Source organism: Branchiostoma belcheri, unplaced genomic scaffold (genome assembly GCF_001625305.1).
Source record: "Branchiostoma belcheri isolate BF01 breed outbred unplaced genomic scaffold, Haploidv18h27 scaffold132, whole genome shotgun sequence".
Lineage (NCBI taxonomy): Eukaryota > Metazoa > Chordata > Leptocardii > Amphioxiformes > Branchiostomatidae > Branchiostoma > Branchiostoma belcheri.
In genome coordinates this window covers 614,806-635,499 of record NW_017802736.1, presented here as the reverse complement: position 1 = coordinate 635,499, position 20,694 = coordinate 614,806, and the positions used below count along the sequence as shown (strand labels likewise).

General features: G+C 42.9%; 2 protein-coding genes across 4 annotated transcripts in view; both read left to right on the top strand.

Annotated features, from left to right (window-relative positions):
- LOC109464129 (calmodulin-A-like) overlaps nt 1-14,721 on the top strand; it is a 60,608-nt gene extending 45,887 nt beyond the window's left edge. For all 3 annotated transcript variants that reach the window (XM_019761067.1, XM_019761066.1, XM_019761068.1), the window contains exons 3-6: nt 3,178-3,321; nt 10,592-10,792; nt 12,375-12,431; nt 13,929-14,721. In XM_019761067.1, the coding sequence (XP_019616626.1) occupies nt 3,178-3,321; nt 10,592-10,792; nt 12,375-12,431; nt 13,929-13,969 (443 nt within the window). In that variant the 3' untranslated portion in view covers nt 13,970-14,721. The remainder of the gene's footprint in view (nt 1-3,177; nt 3,322-10,591; nt 10,793-12,374; nt 12,432-13,928) is intronic.
- Nucleotides 14,722-17,706: 2,985 nt separating this feature from the next.
- On the top strand, nt 17,707-20,274 carry LOC109464123. Its single transcript, XM_019761059.1, has one exon. The coding sequence runs from the start codon at nt 18,364-18,366 to the stop codon at nt 19,660-19,662; it is 1,299 nt and encodes a 432-aa protein (XP_019616618.1). The 5' UTR covers nt 17,707-18,363; the 3' UTR covers nt 19,663-20,274.
- Nucleotides 20,275-20,694: the final 420 nt, after the last annotated feature.

Sequence of the window (20,694 nt, the reverse complement as noted above, 5' to 3'; positions counted from 1 at the left end):
GGTTTCACACAAGTTAACCCTATTCACATGGGGGATGCTTTTGAGGCCTGCGCCAACTTTAATCTCGGATAGTGCCTGAACGGCTTGAGCTAGAACCATCATATTTTCTAAAATGTCAACAATTTAATGTTAATGAGATAAGTTAATAAATTTTTGCGTTGCCATGGCAACGAGTTTCTGATTTGGGTTTAAACTTAAAATTTTCAGAAATACCATTATATATATTATTTCTGTCTTTAAGTATTCATAATCTATGCTAATTTGATGACATTATTGGTAAAAATCCAAGATGGCGGACCATATCACTACATGTAGCTCTTGTGTAACCACGTTTTTTTCACTAAACTTTCATCACAACTCCGTTTTTTTACATAAAACGTTCATATGAACATCTTTAAAAAATCTAATTTCAAAAATTCGAGATTGACGATGGCGGATAGCTTCAATATGTGTGCACTTATGCACTTTGCAGTTTGACGTATGTACTTTGATGTTAGAGTTGTTGCCAAAACCCAGTTTGACGGTTGTAGCTAAAAAAAATCAAGTAAATCATATTACGTCATAATGACACCAACCTAGTTGAAGAAATGAAAATCTGGTGCTCCTACGGTAGGTAGTTGTTGAGTTACAGGGGGAGGGGTTATCAAAACCCCCCATCCCCTCGGTCCCAGCACATACACATGTAGAATAGAATAGATAGAATAATATTAGCGATTGCTGGGGTCTTAAGTCTGATTCTTTCGTTGGGTACTTGTTCATTCATTTAAATGGCATATTTCCCTACCCAAGGCAAAATTGAAAAAAAAAATTAAATCCAATGTAATATGTTAAAAACTCGACCAGTATTATGCTAATCTGTCCCTGCTATTGTTTCTAGGCGCTATAGACAGTCTGCGATGTTTGTGTGTTTATGTGGCTATAGGGGGAGGGGGAGGCAATTCGCTATCAAGCTACTGGAGAATCTGCTGCTGGGGAGTACTTCCTTATGGCTGGACCCTGAGCACAGACCAGGGAGTTCTAGCCACTAGGCGCCTTCTTCCTATGCCCTTGTCGACAGTTATCTCCTCTATGCCATGGAACTGCGTTGTTTGACGATTTCGGAATGGTCCTATTAAATCCGGCTGCCTGGACTCGGATTACAAATCTGCACGGTATCGTCATCATCTGTTGCTTAAGTGCTGCGAAATGGACTTATTTTGTTCTGTAACTCGCCGCGACATCTTGTAAGATGAATTCCTTAGGACGTTACGGTGAAATCTCAACCCCCATATATGCCCCGAAGAAGCCATTAAATGGCTGCTTGTGACAGTGACGACAGTGGTCAAAGAGAAAGTTCAGATGTCTCTTCCTTTATGCCTTCCCCAAAAGTCGATATGGCAAAATGGTTCTACAAATGTACATCCATGCATCTGTCTGATATAAAAGACTGATCCGAAAGCCCTGAGAACACCCTTCAAAACGTAGAAATGTAAGGTAGAAAAAGAAAAATGCAAACATTTGACGGACATGCAGCCATCTTCTCATTGGTTAAACTGTGTTGGGCAATGCTGACCTGGTCACTGAACGGAAGTTCCTTGATGTCGATATTCGTCTTGTGCTGTCTTTAAAACAGACAGTAGAATGTTTATATCTCTGGAGCGAATTTTAGTAGTTAATACGTAGTTGTCGTGTGGGAAATGTGTAGCAGCACTAAGGGCTGGGCACAGTTGTCGCAGGTCGTCGGATATTGATGTCGCTCGATTTTCAAATATGTGTGATCATGTGCCCGGTCCCTTAATAACAAAATCTGATTGAGTGTCCCGAGCGTACTAAGTCGATTACCCCATAAACTACCTGTAGTGCAACAGATGGAATCTCTGTTGAATTTGAACGACATGTGAATGAATGAATGAATGAATGAATGAATGAATGAATGAATGAATGAATGAATGAATGAATGAATGAATGAATGAATGAATGAATGAATGAATGAATGAATGCTCGAGGGATGTATTATTGGAGAATACATGAAAAAAGTATGAATTGGATGGTTGAAAGCTGATAAGCATTTTTAGGCCGTACCTTCTTTTTTTGGCCATAGATATATTGGCCATTAAAGATAAATACAGTTTCATCCGCTCTACATGGAATACAGTCGGTCCATCGATTCATCAGCTCGGACGTTTCTGGGTTGTTATTGATGAATAGATTTCCCAACGGCGTACGCAGCTGCCTTCACATATCGGGCTTGTGGCTGTCGTCCCAGATATAGCAAAAGGCAGCTACTGTTTTATCATCGAATTAGCATAAGGAAATGCACAAGCAATACTAAAGCAACTGTCTATTTATTTATTAGCCATTAAATAGGAATTATCCGTCTTCATCTACATCGTGGCTGTTTCAATATCACCTCAAAAATATGTGTAAGGATACCTTCCGGTATGCACCAAGTTTCAATTTTCGACTCAAATGAAGAGACGGGATATTTACGTATAAAGATCTAGTTTCATGCAGTGATATCAAAAGACCTTGACCAGGTAGCCATTGTATATATATATACGGACACTTCACATCTCTACGGACACTACAACATGGTAATTTATGACCGTCATTTTGTCCATATTTAACAATTATCAAGGGTTGGCTTCTATCATAAGGCCACCATGTTTAAATGTTTGAGAATATTATGTACCCATGCATGGCATTTATATTCCAATTATTTTCCAAGCCATTTTGTACTTTTCTACGGACAAAAAAAAGCAGGCAACTGAAAGCCATCTAGTATTTTAAGTACAAGCAACATGAAGACACATACCGAACTTACCAAACAACGTATTTCAAAATTTGCTTACTGTTAGGTGCAACAGTATAACGTAAATGTTACGGCAATTTTGGGCATTAAGTTGGTCCTATGTTTTGAACTGCTATCCACCAAAAAAGCTTCAGGGTTATCTGGAGAATAATTGTATTTGGATAATATGTTTTAAAAATTTCAACAGAATACAACGAATATTTAGTAAGAATGGTATAACAGTGCAGGATGCCATTTGTAAACCCTGATCTTGAAATAGCCGTTGTATATGCCGACTCCTAGGGTCTGAGTGGGCCTCTTTTGTACGCAAAATGGTTAAGTTGAAGATCAGGTGACCACACTTAACGGAGGTAGAATTGTTTATTTTTGAAATGTTTTTCTTCTAGAATACCGGGATGCATTTAAACTTTTCGACAAGGACGGGGACGGCTCCATCACCATTGACGAACTCGGCACAGTCATGCGCAACCTGGGCCAGTTCCCGTCCGAAGACGAGCTGAAAGAAATGCTGCACGACATCGATACAGACGGTTAGTAACGGTTGGAGTTTGAAATTTGAACAAACAATTTGACCAATGATTGTTTGATGTAATGTTTTGACTGATATTGACTGAGATGTAAATTCTGTGCAGGAAACTATATCTCTCTGTCAGTCTGTGCAACACCACAAAACCCCCATGTTCATAGACACAAAGCAATGAACGCTCATTCAGCAATGATTAAGATTTTTGTGTTGCAAATGTCAATAGGAATCACTTACACCCAACTTGACCTGAACTTTGATTATGTAATTAGACAGTTTGATGTAACTTTGACAGGGCTGATTTGAAAGCTAAAGTTTGAACAAAAGGTTGCCTAAAACTGCCAATAGAATTGTATTGGTAATAGAACTTGCAATCATCTTGGTCATTCCTGTTTGTTTGACAAGGTCCATTAGCAAGTATGTCCTCGTCAAGCTGACGGACGAACGACATGTTGGCTGTTATGGTGGCTGCAATACATGCAGATACCGTGCACCTCTGTATACTGACGGAGCTGGCACGACTCTGCTTGGACTTGATCTTCATCCTTAACAAAGTTGTAGACTTTGACCAGGGTCATGCCATGCCGAAAATGGGCAAAGATGTCTGTTGCCATGGCGGAAGATAATTATAAAGAGAGGAGACAAGAAAAGGCTCTAATTTAATGTTTTGTGTCTTACTTTGATGCAGTAATGTGTGATGTTGGCTGTGTATATGTGATGTTCCCACGGAATCAAACCCATTTGTACAATGATTGAGTCAAAATTTCAAAATGTAGGAACCTTGTTTTTTTTCGGCCCGCCTTGTTTTTTCGCCCGCTAGCATTAGATTTGGAGTCTGTGGAGGATGTCATCCATAAAATTTCCTTGCTGTGGCCTAATGGTGTTTAGTGCTTTCATGTGGTCTAAGGGCCAAATGGGCTTCTTATACAAAGTCCTTAATTTTAAAAAATCTAAGGTTGCTTCTAATGTTACTTTGTACCGATGTAAGGTTTGTCCCTGTTTAAGACAAAATTCTTTCTATTTTCTGGACGTCTGTAGATCAACACTTCATTTCATACCGTTTCCAACTCATCAGGTATGGGCCCTGTCACACTTTTGCGAATAGCCATTGCGTTTGAATTGCGTACAGGCATTTCTGCCGTAGGCACAATACGTAACGTTACTGTAACGCACTTGTAGCGTATAAATAACGAATTCAGCTAATAGATTGCATTTGACATCCGCATGGCGTTCACATGCATTGCGAGGGCCAAACGTATTCCGGACGCACTCAACGTATGCCCATCGGATGCCTAACGCACTTCAGACTAATGCCAAGTGTCTTGTGGACGTATTCCCTGCTGCTTCCTGCTGTATCATTCGCAGCGAGTCATTCATGGGCCGCCCTCAACTCAGATAAAATGTGCTTGTTTCTATTTCGCCCCAGCCCTGGTCAATTTCCTGTAATATCTTGTCAGGTAAATTTAATACACGTACCCGGACTTTATACAATCATAAAAATTAGGCTGTTAATAGCCTTAGAATTGGAGATGTCAAGAAATGCCCTCTCTTAATAATTTGAAAACAACGAAAACACCCATACTTGCAATACATACAGTTTACAATTTCGCTTACACACAGATAGCATGGACACTACACATCTCTGCAAACAATACAATTTACCGACACAGAAACAGGCAACTGGCGCGCTATTCCAAAGTACAGGCAACAAAAAGCAAATACTTATGTTAAATTTAGATATATTGATGCAGTATGGATATGGAGGCGGTACAAGGGTGTTCTTTTGTGTTAAAAAGTGTCAAAATGCATTTTTGTAAAACATATTGCACCCAAGGAAAGACGTTGTCCCAATAATCATCTACTTTTCAGCAAAACATATTAGAAAGAGCCAATCTTAACATAGTAATCAACTCATTTGATTTGTCACATCTTGCGTAAAATGCTCCAGGAGGTCTGTTAACCATTTGGTCTAGAGGAGCCGGTACCCCGGGTGTAGCTAAGGTGTTCGGCAAGTTTGCTATCTAGATCTGTACGCAGCCTTTGCGCTTCTAATTCGTTATAAATACGTACAATGCGCTGTCCTGTTGCAATACGAACGGTACTAAAGCGCTGTAAGTACGCAATGCATTCGTCCATTGTACGCAGCTTATGCACAGGTGCAGTTCCAGGTGCAGATCAGCGTATGAGCCGCGTGTCCCCCACGAACACATAGCGAACTCATACCGTGCTTGACCGATGCATTACATATTAAAAACGCATGAACTGCGTAACAGCGTACGCAGCGTAGTTTTGGGCATGCTCAAAACTACGCTGCGTACGAGCCGGGCGGTGCGTGCGCTGTGCGCATGCCGGCGTTCACAAAACTTACACAAAACGACTGAGATGCACATGAAGTGCGCAGTTTGCGTACGGCTGCGTATGAAAAAATTGCCCGTACGCAACTCATACGCAAGTCTATTCGCAGAAGTGTGACAGGGCCCTATGATGAAACAGCATGCCTCTGATTTCAAACGTGGGGCGTTCCTAAACTAATGACAGATGATATCTCGTGACATTTGTCCGATCGTTATAACCTCTGCAGCTGTAAAATAGTGATAAATCATGAATCGAAGGACATCCATGCAGCATACTAAATATCACCGTCTTTCAGTTAGATCTGATTTGATAAGTACTTAGTTAGGCCCTGGTGGGATCAGAGCGGTGGGTAATGGAAATCAATTTTGCAAATCCACTCTTTCAAGGACTTTAAGGGATGATTAAATGTTCCATTTTGTTAATCTTTAAGTTACTTAATGTGGTAAAGTTCATATAATAATGTTTTCTAGTTTTAGGTAAGCTACATAATGTGTTTGTGTGTGTGTGAGTGTGTGCGCGTGTGTGTGTTGTTGTGTGTTATTGTATGTGTGTGTGTGTGTGTGTGTGTGTGTGTGTGTGTGTGTGTGTGTGTGTGTGTGTGTATATGTGTGTATGTATGTGTGTACTGTGTGTGTGTGTGTGTGTGTGTGTGTGTGTGTGTGTGTGTGTGTGTGTGTGTGTGTGTGTGTGTGTGTGTGTGTGTGTGTGTGTGTGTGTGTGTGTGTGTGTGTGTGTGTGTGTGTGTGTGTGTGTGTGTGTGTGTGTGTGTGTGTGTGTGTGTGTGTGTGTGTTGTGTGTGTGTGTTGTGTGTGTGTGTGTGTGTGTGTGTGTGTGTGTGTGTGTGTAGTGTGTGAGGTGCTTAACAAGGCCGCGATGCCCCCAAGATCAAGATTAATCACAAGGCTCCTACGTTGACACTAGTATCTTTCCTTGTGTGTTTCTGCATGCGCAGCAGTTTTGTTGGCCGATTAGGTCAGGTTGTTATCAATCACAGCCCCTGTTGAACAATTCGTCAAAGGACTTGAAGATTCAAAATATATGCAATTTGTGCTGAGAAACCCATAAATTAAAATACATTTTGCTACTATAATCTTACTTCCATAATCAATGATACAGTTCCGAAACTAATATTTACAAAAGCCCCAAATATTTCACGAATTCTTTTTCCTCCTTTGGCGAAGGTATGAGATCGTGAAACTCAAGTCGTGATTTTGTCTGTCTGTCCGCACATTTTCCCCACTGAGATTTCAGCCGACCAAAATAAAACCACCCCCTCCTGTCTGTGGTTCTGGACCCCCCCCCCTCCCCTGAAGTTGTAAGTTGTTGTCAAACCAGAGCACGACGTGGAACACCCGCAGTAAGACCAACTTTAATGACCTCCAGGCTCATTCCATGACCAGTTAAAGATCCTATCAGGAGAATGTTATTTGTGGAAATCGTATGAGGCAGGTTCGGCTGACTATAAACATCAGATAACATTACTTCCCGGCGCCTACCACAAAATTGGATTTCCCGTTCTTCCCACCTCTCCGGATGATGACCCTTAAGCGACGGCCACAACCCGCCGTGCGTGCTTTTTGTCCGTACGTTTTTTGGGAGGCTACGTCTGCTACGTTTTTTCTGAAAACGTAGGGTGACCGGCCGAGGGAGTACGTCACTCGCACGGTTGCGCAAGGTGTACGTACGTGGTCTGCACGACACGCCTGGCCGTCAGCGGTTGCGTGCATCGTACGTTGCGCAAGTGGTAAGTGAGTTGTAAGTGCTTACAACGTACGATCTCTGTGCGATTGCCACGTTGCCGCGTACAGGCCGTACCTACACGTGCGGCGTACGCGCGGTTTCTTTGGGTCTTGTCTGGTAGTCTTCTTCTGAGCCTTCCTGGGCATCTTGGAGACGAGTTGGCAGTCGCCCGTCAAGTCGTCTTTATACTGTAGAAATCAGGTGCGTTGCACGTGCGGAGCACCTGCTATGGTGCACGTGTGTTCTGCGTGGTCATTGAGCAGGTCAACTGGGAAGTGAGGAGTAAGCACGGATGACGCAAGCACCGTGTGTGGCACGCACGTGCTTCGTGCGCTGTCCGTACAGCAATTGCACGGGAGAATAGTGAAGTTAGACTCACGGAGTCCGTACGTTGCACGCTCATAGGATGTACGGGGTACGTGCTTCGCACGTACTCGCACGCACGGGTGGTAAATCCGCAGACCCCAAATCCGTAGGATTCCGTACGAAGGCGGTACTCACCACGCACGGATGCCCTACGATTGCCCACGTTTTTGCACGTAGACAGCACGTAGAAGCACGTACGGCGGGTTGTGACCGTCGCTTTATGCGTCGCATAGCACGTGTGAGTACGGCCTCCTTGCGGTAAAGTTGCAATCGCACAGAGATCGTACGTTGTAAGCACGTACAACTCACTTACCACTTGCGCAACGTACGATGCACGCAACCGCTCACGGCCAGACTTGGCGTGCCGACCCCACTCTTACACTTTGCGCAACCGTGCGAGTGACGTGCGAGTGACGTGCGAGTGACGTGCGTAGACGCCACTCCTTCCCCACGTTTTCAGAAAAAACGTAGCAGACGTAGCCTCCCAAAAACGTACGGAGAAAAAGCACGTACGGCGGGTTGTGGCCGTCGCTTTGATAATCCGCAGCGTATAATTAATTCTCTTCATAAACATTACTTATTGCACTTGGACCCGTCAAGGTTCCTTCTATACCAAATTCAACACATTTATTTTATTGTCTGTTATTATTTTTTGGTTTGCATTTTGCCATACATTGTACCATGTGCGATTGTCGTGCAATAAAGTTCTTCTTCCTGTACTAATCAGTAATTTCAAACCCCCTGGAAATATCTGTGAAGAGGTTTTTTTATGGGTTCACCACACCACGAAGTGGTGTGGTGAAACCATATTGCTTTTTCTGATGTTTCTTCTCCTTCTCCTCCTCCTTCTCCTCCTCCTGCCATATCTTTAAATGGATTCAGCTTCTTCATTTTAGGGCCTAAGGTCCTGAAATTTGGTATGGAGGTACAGTGGGCAAATACCCCTAGGCGTTTTTTAAATTATTGTGATACAGGCTTTTAGAATGGTTTTATTTGAGTTTTTTGGCTGTGTAATAGCTAATGTATTACTGTGTAAGTGTGCAGTGTTTACCACATTTGGACATGAGTCATCACAATGGCATGCAAGGCATCAACCAATAGGCATGCAGCTTTCCTCTATTCTCCTTGCTGATTGGCTGTTGGGATTTAACTGGCTTAACTTCATTTACACCTGCACAGAGCCATGCCATACTGACAGTATGTCTGTATTCAAGTGTTTTGGTAGGTATTTTAAGCTTTCCTGCTCCAGCATTGGAATGCGGGCTATGAACGCTTCTTTTTATCTTGAAAATCAACAGTTTGCATTATGCAATCCTAACCAATAATGTAGGGAATAGCTATCCAACTGTTGTAGTCTTAGTTGTATGTTACTTCATACTATAGTTATATCAATGTAAAGCATTGTTTTCCCTTGTGTTTCTCATTCTTTCCCTGCCATGTGGTAAAATGTGGTGAACCCATCGCTATATTTGCTCCAAAGCAAATATTGGCCTTTCTAGTGTTAATTTATTTTCACTATCAAAGAAACAGACTGAGTCTACAACGAGTCTAGAACAGAAACCATGGACGCTGAGAGGATGAAGTGCTTGAACCTAACTTCCTATGACAAGTCCTACGTGGAATGTGTGACTTGTACTACCTGTGTGGGTAGACTTTCCTGTCAATCTGCGGTAACAAAATCTCCCTGTCGCTCAACTGAATTCAAATACCCACGGAAACCAAGCAACACGCCGAAAACAATACCTATCCAGCTATTCTGGAAGTCGTGTCTGTACAGATAATAATTATCGCAATGAAAACATAAAACGACAACCGTTGCAGAAGACGATAATCTACTTGCGGCAGGCTTCCTAGCGAGTGATGAACGATCCAAAAACATTCAATCGATACGAAGATTGTCCGTCCATCTCTTTCTGCCGCGTCACCCCGGCCGTAGACAGGTAAACCCGGTACCGACGAAACAATCGATGCCTTCACAGCTCGTTCCCTGGACTGCAGACAGGTTTGAATCAATATAAGATCCCTTGAAGTGTCGGCTAATTCACGGAGTTGTTTTTAGACGAACCATACTGAACAGCAACAGTATGGAAACTTAATGAGGGTGTTGTCGATACTCACTTGGGAGTCTTTCAGCCGAATAATCAATGGTCCAAATTAGGACAAATGGGCATCTTTTTCAATGCCAAACGTTTAAACTCCTCACGATGTTTTGAAACGACAGTTTCACTATCAGCTTTGGAATAGACTAATCCTGACTATCCATCACAATTAGCAGTTCAACCAATAATAACATAGCAATTGGTGGTTTGTCCAATAAGAGAGTGGCTACACGTCAAATAGTTGCATTATTTTTTAATGTTAACGGGGTATGGGAAGGATTTTCTGAGATAAAACATTTTTTAGATGTTGATTTTTTTGTATTTTGTGTGAATGGACGGCCTGTGATGAAATTGCCTGTACCAAATGTGTTCTTAACAAGGCGTAGAATATTTGGCGTAACTTCGCCGCGCGACGATAGACGCCTGAGGAAATGTAACTCAATATGCTCCACCCATCTAAAGGCTGTGATATATTCCTTGGCATTTTTATTCTATACATGCAGGGAAGCAATCGATTTTGCTGTGACCGAGGTGAAACGCACCTCAGCAATCATGCGCAGCTATCTCCCCCTCTGAAGCTATGGTGGTGGAACGGACTACAGAAGATCAGACAAAGCAAGTTCGATCCCAGAAGCTGCCCAATTGGTAAAATAAGAAATCGTAATGTATCCTCATGATGCCAGGTATCTAACGACAATTCTCATGTCTTCGTTCCAGGAAACGGCACTATTGACTTCGACGAATTCGTCGCGATAATGTCGAAAATTGTGAAGGGGGACGAAGGGATCCCTGAGGACGAGGAGAAGGAGTTACGAGAGGCCTTTAAGCTGTTTGACAAGGCCGGGAACGGCTACATCAGCGCGTCAGACCTCAGACAGGTGCTCAACTGTCTGGGACAGGATCTCACCGAGGAAGAAGGTACGTTACCAGCGGCAAGGATCTACTACAGCTTTTTTCGTAGCCAAATGTTTTTTGTATGACACGAGTCCTACTTTCCCAAGAATACCCTCAGTGTTCAATCAAACGACGTCACGCCCTTATTCGCAACTTAGGCCACAGCACTTGTGACACAAGATACTAGTGTTCCACGATCTCATACCTTTTCCAAATAATCTTAATCTTTATGACTGACGAATTGTAAATTTTCCACATTGCTTAATCATATTAGTTTATCATATTCTCCATTTAATGACATTCAATAAAGGCAATTCTAGGATTTCATCATTATGCAAATGAGGTTCTGATTTTAATAAATTATGTTGATGATGGTAACCTTCATTCCAAATGTCTAAACAATTATGAAATTCCCGACCTTTGGAATTATATTATTTTCTCATTATTTATAATAATGTTGTTTATTATAATACTTGTTATCAAATAATGATAAGCATCACTTAAGCTACCTACATACCAAGCATTACGACGATGAGTCAAACAATTCTTTAGTTATCCTCCTGGAATATTTTTCAACAAGCGCTCCTGCAGTTCCAGAACAAGCTGCTAGGGTCCAAAGTCACGTCACTTCTTTCTGAGCACAAGAGCTCTCTACCACTCAAATATTGAGCGAGTGTGCAAAATTTGAGTACTAGTAGCAAAGAGAACATATCAAATGGTATCTTTATTGTAGCGTTTTAAACAACCTTTCAATAAATTACTCTTTAAGATATTTGAATATTTGTAATACTAGTATGGTTTATTTAAGATTTTAAACAATGGTTAAACAATTTTACCCCTATGTGTGTAAACAGCTGTGTGTTGCATTTGTAATTGTAATTGTAATTGGGGAAAAATGATATTGATATCGCTTTACAAACATGCGTCGCGTAGGTCGTACAAGCAAAGTTATGTATACAGTCGGCTAGTTATGTATTTTTTATTTATTTTTATTTATTTATCTATTTATTACAATTATCCACAGACATATGTACATGGAGGGCATGGTGGAACAGGTGCACCTAAGTGCACCTTTTCAAGGCTACCATGCGCACAAATAAATTGCAACATAATCTAACGGAAAGTAGCACTCTCTTCTGGACTTTAGTACTCCTTTAACTTCCAAATGCAGCAATATAGTATCTCCTCATTGATTATCCTCTTTCAAAATTTCAAAGGCACAAAAAATTATTGTGTTGGCAACTTGACATTGAGTTTGGCAGCAGTTATATCAATATTCTGATAACCCCCCAAGTACCCTCCAGCCAGGTGAAACCTATCATTTCGCAACAATTGGACAAACTTCCAAGCGGGTACTCTTCAGAAGTCTTGGGTTGATCTTAAAAATCATGTTCGCAATGTGTTTCTGGATACTTGTTTGTCAGTCCATAGCCTTAGCAAATTTGTTTGCCCTTTGGCTTGGCCAGTAAGTGATCTCTGGGAGTCAGCCCATTGAAACACACACTAAGGAATAAAAGCGGCTGCTGTTACGAAATCCAAGGGTGATCTTGCAAATAGTTTTTGTAAAGGCCTTTCATTAAAAGCAAACTGTTGCTTTTTCCTCCAGTGGACGAAATGATCAGTGAGGTGGACGTTGATGGCGATGGTAGGATCGACTACGAAGGTAAGTAAAGACCTCGGCCACTCAGTTACTTACGAAACACCCACCGTAAATTTGTGGGATTGGGGGTCGTAACCTGGATATCGACTAGCTGCTGAAAGGCCCCATGGTCGTGTTGAGGCGAAACCGGTGGAATCGTGATTCGGGTCCACGTACCACACGTTCCTTCGGAATTGTGCCGAGCACGATTAGGCTAAACTACAATCATTGCTGTTGATGAAGGTTATACATCCAGGTAAACAATACTCATAGGAAATCCAACCTCTACTACTAGATAAATGACGGACATATATAAATATCCGGACGTTTTGGGTGACATCCACCACTCTTCTTCATTGTCACAAATGAACTAACAGAACTCGTTAATGCATGCATGAGCAACAAGAAAAACCGGTTTAACATGACAAGGTCTATAAGGTCATTGTTACGTAAAGTGATATGTTAGTTCCTATGGTTAGAGAACACCATAGGAACTGTTATTGTCCTTTAGGTTGTGGCAGGGCGGGGTGTCATGTACTAGAGAGCTCTACGGCACGCAGTCCTCCCTTCCGGTTTAAGGTGGGGCTGTAGATACGTTCGTAGATGGCCTCCCGAGTGACACCACGTTCATACCATCGTGGCTCACGGTCGAGAATGTCTGTTGCCTCCAACTTGAAAGAATGTCCTTAGTTGTGCTGTGTGTGGTGGTAGATGGCAGATGAGTAGCCGCTTCCTTGTAGGTGTCGTTGCAGTGAGGCTCTTCACAACATTTCAGTCTGTAGATGACTTCCGCTCTGATAACGTTATCTAACCATAAGAACTAACTACCTTATCACTTTACATAACATTCACCTTATTGACTTTGTCATGTTCAACCGGTTTTTCTTGTTACTCATACATGCGTTATCGAGTTCTGTTAGTTCATTTGTGACGATGAAGAAGAGTGTTGGACGTCCGGATATTATCTCCGTAATTTATCTAGGAGTAGACTCCGTAACTTATCTAGTAGTAGAGTTTAGATTTCCTATGATTCCAATCATTGCTGTTTGACGAGAAGACGCATGGTGGAGTCGTGACAACGACCCGCTTGCTCTGTGCCCCCCCACCTTCGCTACGAAAGATCACCCCGTAATCCATGACCAGGCGAAGTTACATTGAAATCACATTGCGTTCAATCGCAAATCGCAATGCGGGAAAACCGATTCGAAACCACCTCTACAAGTGGTTTGGGATCGAGACGCTTTCAATGTGGTTTGGAGCGTTCAGATGGAGCCACTTGAAACCGGCTTCGGGGTAAACCACATGTAAAGCGCCTTGGGTGACTTCACTTAAACACGGCCTAACTCCAGCCAGAGGTGGTTTGGGATCGAGCCGGTTTCAATGCGATTTGGAGCGTTCAGACGGGGCCACATGACGGTGGAATCCTGATCCAATGCGCTTTCACCTCTTTCGTCTGAACACGGCCATAGTGTGCAAGCAGTTCTTACCTTATCGATCATCTTGTTTTCGTTTTTTTTTCAGAGTTTGTGGCGGCGATGTGTGATAGAACAGCGGAGAAGTGAGGTCAACAAAAGTACATTTAGCACTAGCATGAATACAGAAAATCAGCACATATATAGATGTGTAGACGTCAACGATCGTATCTATCTTCTAATGATAATGCTTCAAAGCGGGCTCAAGCGAGGGCTCTAAACTTTTACGATTTGTTACGACGTTGGTATATCAGCATGGTTGTTGGTTGTATTTTTTCTGTGTCGAAAGGTAGATTTCGTATATACAATGTTTGGATATGATACGTGCATCTGTTTATGGACAATATCACAATATAATGACATTAAAATTTGGGATATCTCAGCGATTGAATTCTTGCTTCTCCAAAGTGTTATGTTGAATTAGATTGAGCCGTCATATGCAAGTAATCACATTGACGATAGGAATGTGTAAACGAAAAAAAACTCGGCTATTGTTGTAAAAGAATATGAAATATATTACTTATGATGAGAAATAAATGTAACAAAAGTTCAGGCTCTATTATCTGCAAATATGTTGATGCTGTTTTTTTTCACATTTGGATGCAGTACAGTGTTTTTGCATAACTCTGTACATGTACAGAGTTAGCTCGAGTTTTGATGTCTTAGAAGTGAATCAGTCTGAAACAAAAGTACATCGTATGTATTATGCTTCTTGCAATGTCCAAGGAGGTTTAAAAATCTCCTTGCAATATCTACATGTAATTACTTGGCGTTGTGCTACATTCCACATTGTGGTGCACTCCTTTGTCCATACATTCAGTAAATAAATGTAAAAGAACTTTCATCACGTTAAAAGAAATGCATCTCTTTTAGTAAATACGGTCTGATGTGTGTTTATATGGTATTTACTATAAATGGAGATCCAAACAGTTCGATTGCTTCTGCGAAGCCGTGTTTATTGATCCATATGTTTACTCTAACAGTTATAAGGTCTAAGGTTTACAAGGAATTTAGTACTTAGTTATAGAGAGTTACTTCCATAGGTCTAGCATACAATACAGATGAGGTACTACAAGCAGTACAATCTACAGATCTACAGAGAGCTACAACTACACATGTACACGTACCTGAGTCCTGGGTCACGAACTGACTTATAGATAGTCACTTCCAAGATCAACTATGCTAACAATAGTTCTTCACTAATTGGTTACTCTCACTTACCAATCAGGGCCTACCTATCGCGCTAATGTATGCAAACACAAAAGCCATAGCCGTTACCCTCATTCCTTCAAGCATACGTCCTCGTACGCGAACTAATTACCATTTACAGGGTAATACATCATATGCAAAAAAAAGTACACAAATACAAGCATATCTATGAGAAACTACAGCCATATGGTCTAGTCAAAATACATCACACAATCAAAAAATCATACACAATAGGATCATGGAATCATACAATATTATAATACATCAAATAAAATATAATATGATACATTGCTACTGGAGACATGATGGATGTACACTAGATATAACCGTTCTGACTGTGCTTTGCAGAAGGCAAGACTCCACCGTTTCAAGTGTCACTTAAACTCATCCTTTATTCCTTGAATAAACATTGGAGTGGCCCTATCTAAACGCATACTCACTGGCCTGACTATTTGCAGTAGGTCTCCCTGGACAATACCCACTCAAATCCTCGAGACCCTGAGAGGTGGACACGCAGCACGCAGACGACACCAACTGGAGATTTTGATTCAATATGGCTATGGCTATAATGATGGCTATGGCGTGAAAATGAAGCAAACGTGTATACTTACCCACCCTCTCAGCTCATAGGGGACTCCTACTTGTCTCAATTAAATCTCGGAACTCATTCCAGGACTGAAGTACCTTAACACCAGAGGACTAAACCACAGTGACGTACAGATCAGGGACGTCCGGACAGGTATCGTAACACAATCTGTAGCAGGTCTATGCGCTGCTCCACCCAGTCAAATGAATTGCGCCGTCTAAACCCAGAGTACGAAGAGTACGAAATGATCTGCCTTTGCTATTCACAACTCAATGAAGTTAAATCTATGTATTCGTATGCATCGCCAATGCGACGCACAACCTCAAATGGGCCCTTGCACTTGTTTAGAACAAAAACAGTGTCGCCAATCTCACAGGACTTGCCATGAACCTTCTTGTAGATATCTTTCTGTTTACACTGCTGCTGTAGGGGTTTGTCCTGAGCCAGTTTGAATGCCAGGGGTAGGCGGTTTTCAAGGCCGCCCCTCACCTACCCAAATTTCGTCTTTTTTCGTTTGATTTTGGCATTCTACGACATTGGTATAGTTTTTATTAATTTTTGTTTGTAATTTATGGTATCTTTTTGCTCATTTTGCAACTGTTTTGTACGATCTACAGTATGGTTGAAAACGTTTTTTTTTTGGAAACGGCCGAAAATTCATGCGCGCGCGGATGTCATCCATATAATCAAATCAACATGGCCTAACTCACAATAAATTGTCGTCCGAATCGCTCAGTCTTCATCAGCTTCAAGACACCCTGGGAGCACCTGTTGTGTTCGTCAACAAAAAAGACGGCACAAAGCGAACAATGTTACTACCGAGGGCTGAACAAGACTCGTATCGTCTTGGCCGCTGCCGCGCATAGTTAACACTATTGACGCGCCGTCAGGCTCCCAACTGTTCTCCACCCCAGACGTGAGGTCGGCGTATATGTAGGTTCCACCAGAGGAATCAGCGAGATTTAGATACTTTTCTCCATTATACGTAGTCTTGAACAGTCTGTAGGATCGCAATTTGTTTCTAGCAGCTCCGCCTATTGTGTTATCATTGTGTATTTCTTTTAGGAACGTTTGGAAATGGATGTCTTTCAGACGTTGGTTGATGGAATTAATAATATGGGACGTATCTGTGTTTTGTGATAAAGTGCAATGCCAGATATAACCAAAACCGCACTCCTCTAAAGCCTTCCGAACTCCTGAGGCCCAACATTTGGGTCCGGTTTTGTCTAAGGCTATCTGACAAGATAGGGCATCGAACTGGAAACTGTCGACAGCTAATGGAGAATGTGTTGCGAGGCCTGCAGCCTCATACGTGTCTGACCTACTTGGATGATAACATTGTTCATTCCGATGAAGTCATTGCCAACCATCTCACCAACCTAGAGGCTGTGTTCTAGCTTTATCGTGAGACCAACCTCAAACTCAAGCCATGGGTTTGACATGGTAATTCCTGGTCCCCGAAGTCGAGTTCCTCGGCCACGTCATTTCCGGCACCTCCGTCGGCGAAGTTCATGACCACGTGGAGGTATTACAAAACCGCCTACCTTGACTGACTTATGTTGGGTGCCAGTCCTCCTCTGCCACACGAACCACAATTTCCCATGCCACCAGCCTGAAGGCCTGTGTCACTTCGCAACACATCGTAAAGAAATGAACTTGAAGACTAGATTATTCGCCAAACCATATTCTGTGCCATTTGCTCAACCCTCATGACCACGTAGATTTCATAATGAAAAGAACTTTTTTTTTTTGCAAAACTTTTTTTTATTCGCACGCGCGCATCAGTTTTGGGGTTCCCGGAGGATGTCATCCATATAATCAAATCAACATGGCCTTATTTTCGTTTTTGAGTTGAACAGCTTTTAAGAAAATTAAAATTTTCTGTATATTTTATTATATTAACGTTAACGTTAATGTAATACCAACTCAGATGGATTTTCATGCAAGATGATGTTATTTTCCCATACAGTTTTTACCCTGGGGGTTACTTTGCCCTGTAAAGGCATGGTGCTAAGTACCATGATGACGCCATTACGTTGAACCGGAAGTAGAAAGTATGGTCGGGTCTACTGGCAGATTTACCACCATTGCCGCGATCAGCGATCCTGACAATTAGCATCTCGCCCGATGAGAGAGTAACTACATGTCAGTCAAACAGTTGCGTTTTCATATTTTTATTTGTATTTTCAAGTTTTGACGAAGCTGAGTGGGGGATATGTGGGATCTAGCTGCTACATTTTAGCACGGAAGAACCTAGGTGTGCTCTGAAACGAAAACCGGAAGTGGGAAGGAATGATGGGTATGTAACGTTACCCTCTGAGGAACCTGTCGATGAGGTGCGGCAGAATTATTGCACAGACGACATGCTGTATTTCTGTGCAGGTAGACCACATTGTGACCAATCTGCAAGGGTAAGGATCTAACAAGACTGTTGTCCTTCCTTGTACGCGTGACTTATATTCATAAGATCGGACTATGTATGCGAGAGTTGAATTCGGGTTCAATTTGGGCAAACAGAGGAAACCCCTACACTAACAACGCCCTCTCGGAACGTTCATGATCACTCTGGTTCACCTGGAAAAAACTGATCTCACCCAACTAACTGTTCACTGTTCATTTGTGTGCGCGTCCGAAAACGCAACATCAACACACCGTTATTCAGACCACCTGTTAACTGTGTGCTGTCGTGATGTCGTTGATCGCGCTGTTTTTGACGTTTACTTCCGTGTTGTGCGTGGAGACTAGTTTTGCAACGGAAGTGGGAAGTGAGGGCGTTCCGTTCCCCCCAGTTCTCCAACCGAGCGACTCCGGCCTCCCAGTCGGCCACCTGTTACCGCTGGGCCACCAGAGAGAACCAGACGGGCCCGTCAAGGAGTACACACAGCCGCTGACTCCGACAGAATTCTGGAAGCACCATGCAAGGCGTCCTTACGTACCCCTTGTGTACAGACAAGCGATCACCAAGGCCCCTGCTGTCACCAACTGGCAGAGTGATGAGTACATCAGGGAGAAGTATGGCGACTTGGACGTCCTGATTGAGAAGAAGATCGAAGATCGTATGAATCCTGTTCGGCTAAGGATGCCACTGAGCGAGTTCTTAGACAACTATCACCACAAGCAATGGTACGTGGTGTCCTTGTTGCCAGACCCCATGAGGGCCGAAATGCAGGTGCCGCGCTCGTTACTCTGTGGCAATTTTAAAGACAGCATCCTAGAATCGAACCTGTGGCTGTCGTCGGGAGGTACGAGGTCGGTTCTACACTACGATGCAGACCACAACCTACACTGTCTGATCTCCGGGCGCAAAGACTTCATCATGATCCCCAACATGTACGGTGATAAACTCGACTTGGCAGACAACAAGAAAGCCGGATCCGGGTTCACTCACATGAATGTGGACAAAGTGGATCTCGTGAAAAACCCGCAAGTGTCGGAAGTTCCCTGGACCTGGGCCACCCTTCTGCCCGGAGACTGTATTTTCATTCCTTCCCGCTATTTCCACCAAGTCCGGTCGTACGGGCGCAGTGTGGCCGCCACCATCATGTGGGACCCTTTTCCCGAGTTCAACGACACGAGCTGCGCCACGGAAAACATCGACAAGTACACGGCGCTGAGCGATGTCAGGCTGCAGTGGACGTACCACAAGGGAGACAAGGTCATCGACATGGGCTACATGAACGTGGAGATTATAAGGAAAGCCTTTCTACAGATGATGAAAGAAGACAAAATTGAGAAGTTTACTCCTGAATTGCTCTCACATCTTTACGCGCACAACATGCTGAACGAAGAAGAAGGTGAGGAATTGGGAGAGGAAGACATGGAACACGTTAGGGAGGTGTTTTCCTACATGGACAAGGATAAGAAGGGGTACGTCACGGCAGAAGAGATAGGAGGGATGGACATTGAAACACTGAAACGTGTTGCACGCGGGGTAGAAGAGGCCCACGGGCCTGTCGGGGAAGACACAGGACCGCGTGACGAACTGTGACACACACAAGGCAACACGATAAAACAGAACCAGGTCAACAATGATGCCTTGACTCGGGCCCGTTCACATGTCGTTCGATCGCATTCTTGAGTTAGTCGTGCAGAGCAGCAGCAAATTCAAATGTCTTGGCACTGAAATGGCTACAACACAAAATCTATCAAATGCTTTAATTGGCTGCTATGGCGCCTACTTGTTATGATATCCGTGTAAGTGTAATAGAATCTGGTGATTGCCATACGCTCTCTCCCTTCGGAGCCAGGTTTGTGTCATGTTTCTCTAAAGCCCATATTTAGTATCTACCGATTTACAGAACAACAAGTAGATTACTCCTTTTCCCCCCGCAAGTTTAGGTACATCACGTGTTGTTCATTTGATATCTTGGAGACACATTCGCATCTCTTATGAGTCATCTGTCCGTGTCAGTCAATAAAAACGATTGAACTGTTGGAGTTTTAATTTCTACTATCAATACCCCCTCCCGTATGTACATCAATGTAAGCAAGTGCATTGAGGATCCTGATAATGATAATAAACTTTATTGCACAACAATTGTACGAGGTACAACGCACAACTTGAAGAAAGATATCTATCAATGTACATTTCAGGTTGGGATTTGTAGAGGCGGCAACACGTACCCGCTAAAATTTCAAGCGGTAAAAGCGGAAATTCGAGCCGTACCCGCTAAAATTTCAAGCGGAAATTCGAGCCGTACCCGCTAAAATTTCAAGCGGTAAAAGCGGAAATTCGAGCCGTACCCGCTAAAATTTCAAGCGGTAAAAGCGGAAATTCGAGCCGTACCCGCTAAAATTTCAAGCGGAAATTCGAGCCGTACCCGCTAAAATTTCAAGCGGAAATTCGAGCCGTACCCGCTAAAATTTCAAGCGGTAAAAGCGGAAATTCGTGCCGTACCCGCTAAAATTTCAAGCGGTAAAAGCGGAAATTCGTGCCGTACCCTGTCAACTTGAACCCCCTCAGTTCCGCCGTATTAAACCCCGGGACCACCCACCTACTACGACCCCTACTACACTTACT

What these genes read in the sequence shown, in the direction of transcription:
- LOC109464123 (XM_019761059.1), top strand. Translation starts at nt 18,364, where the DNA reads ATGTCGTTGATCGCGCTGTTTTTGACGTTTACTTCCGTGTTGTGCGTG.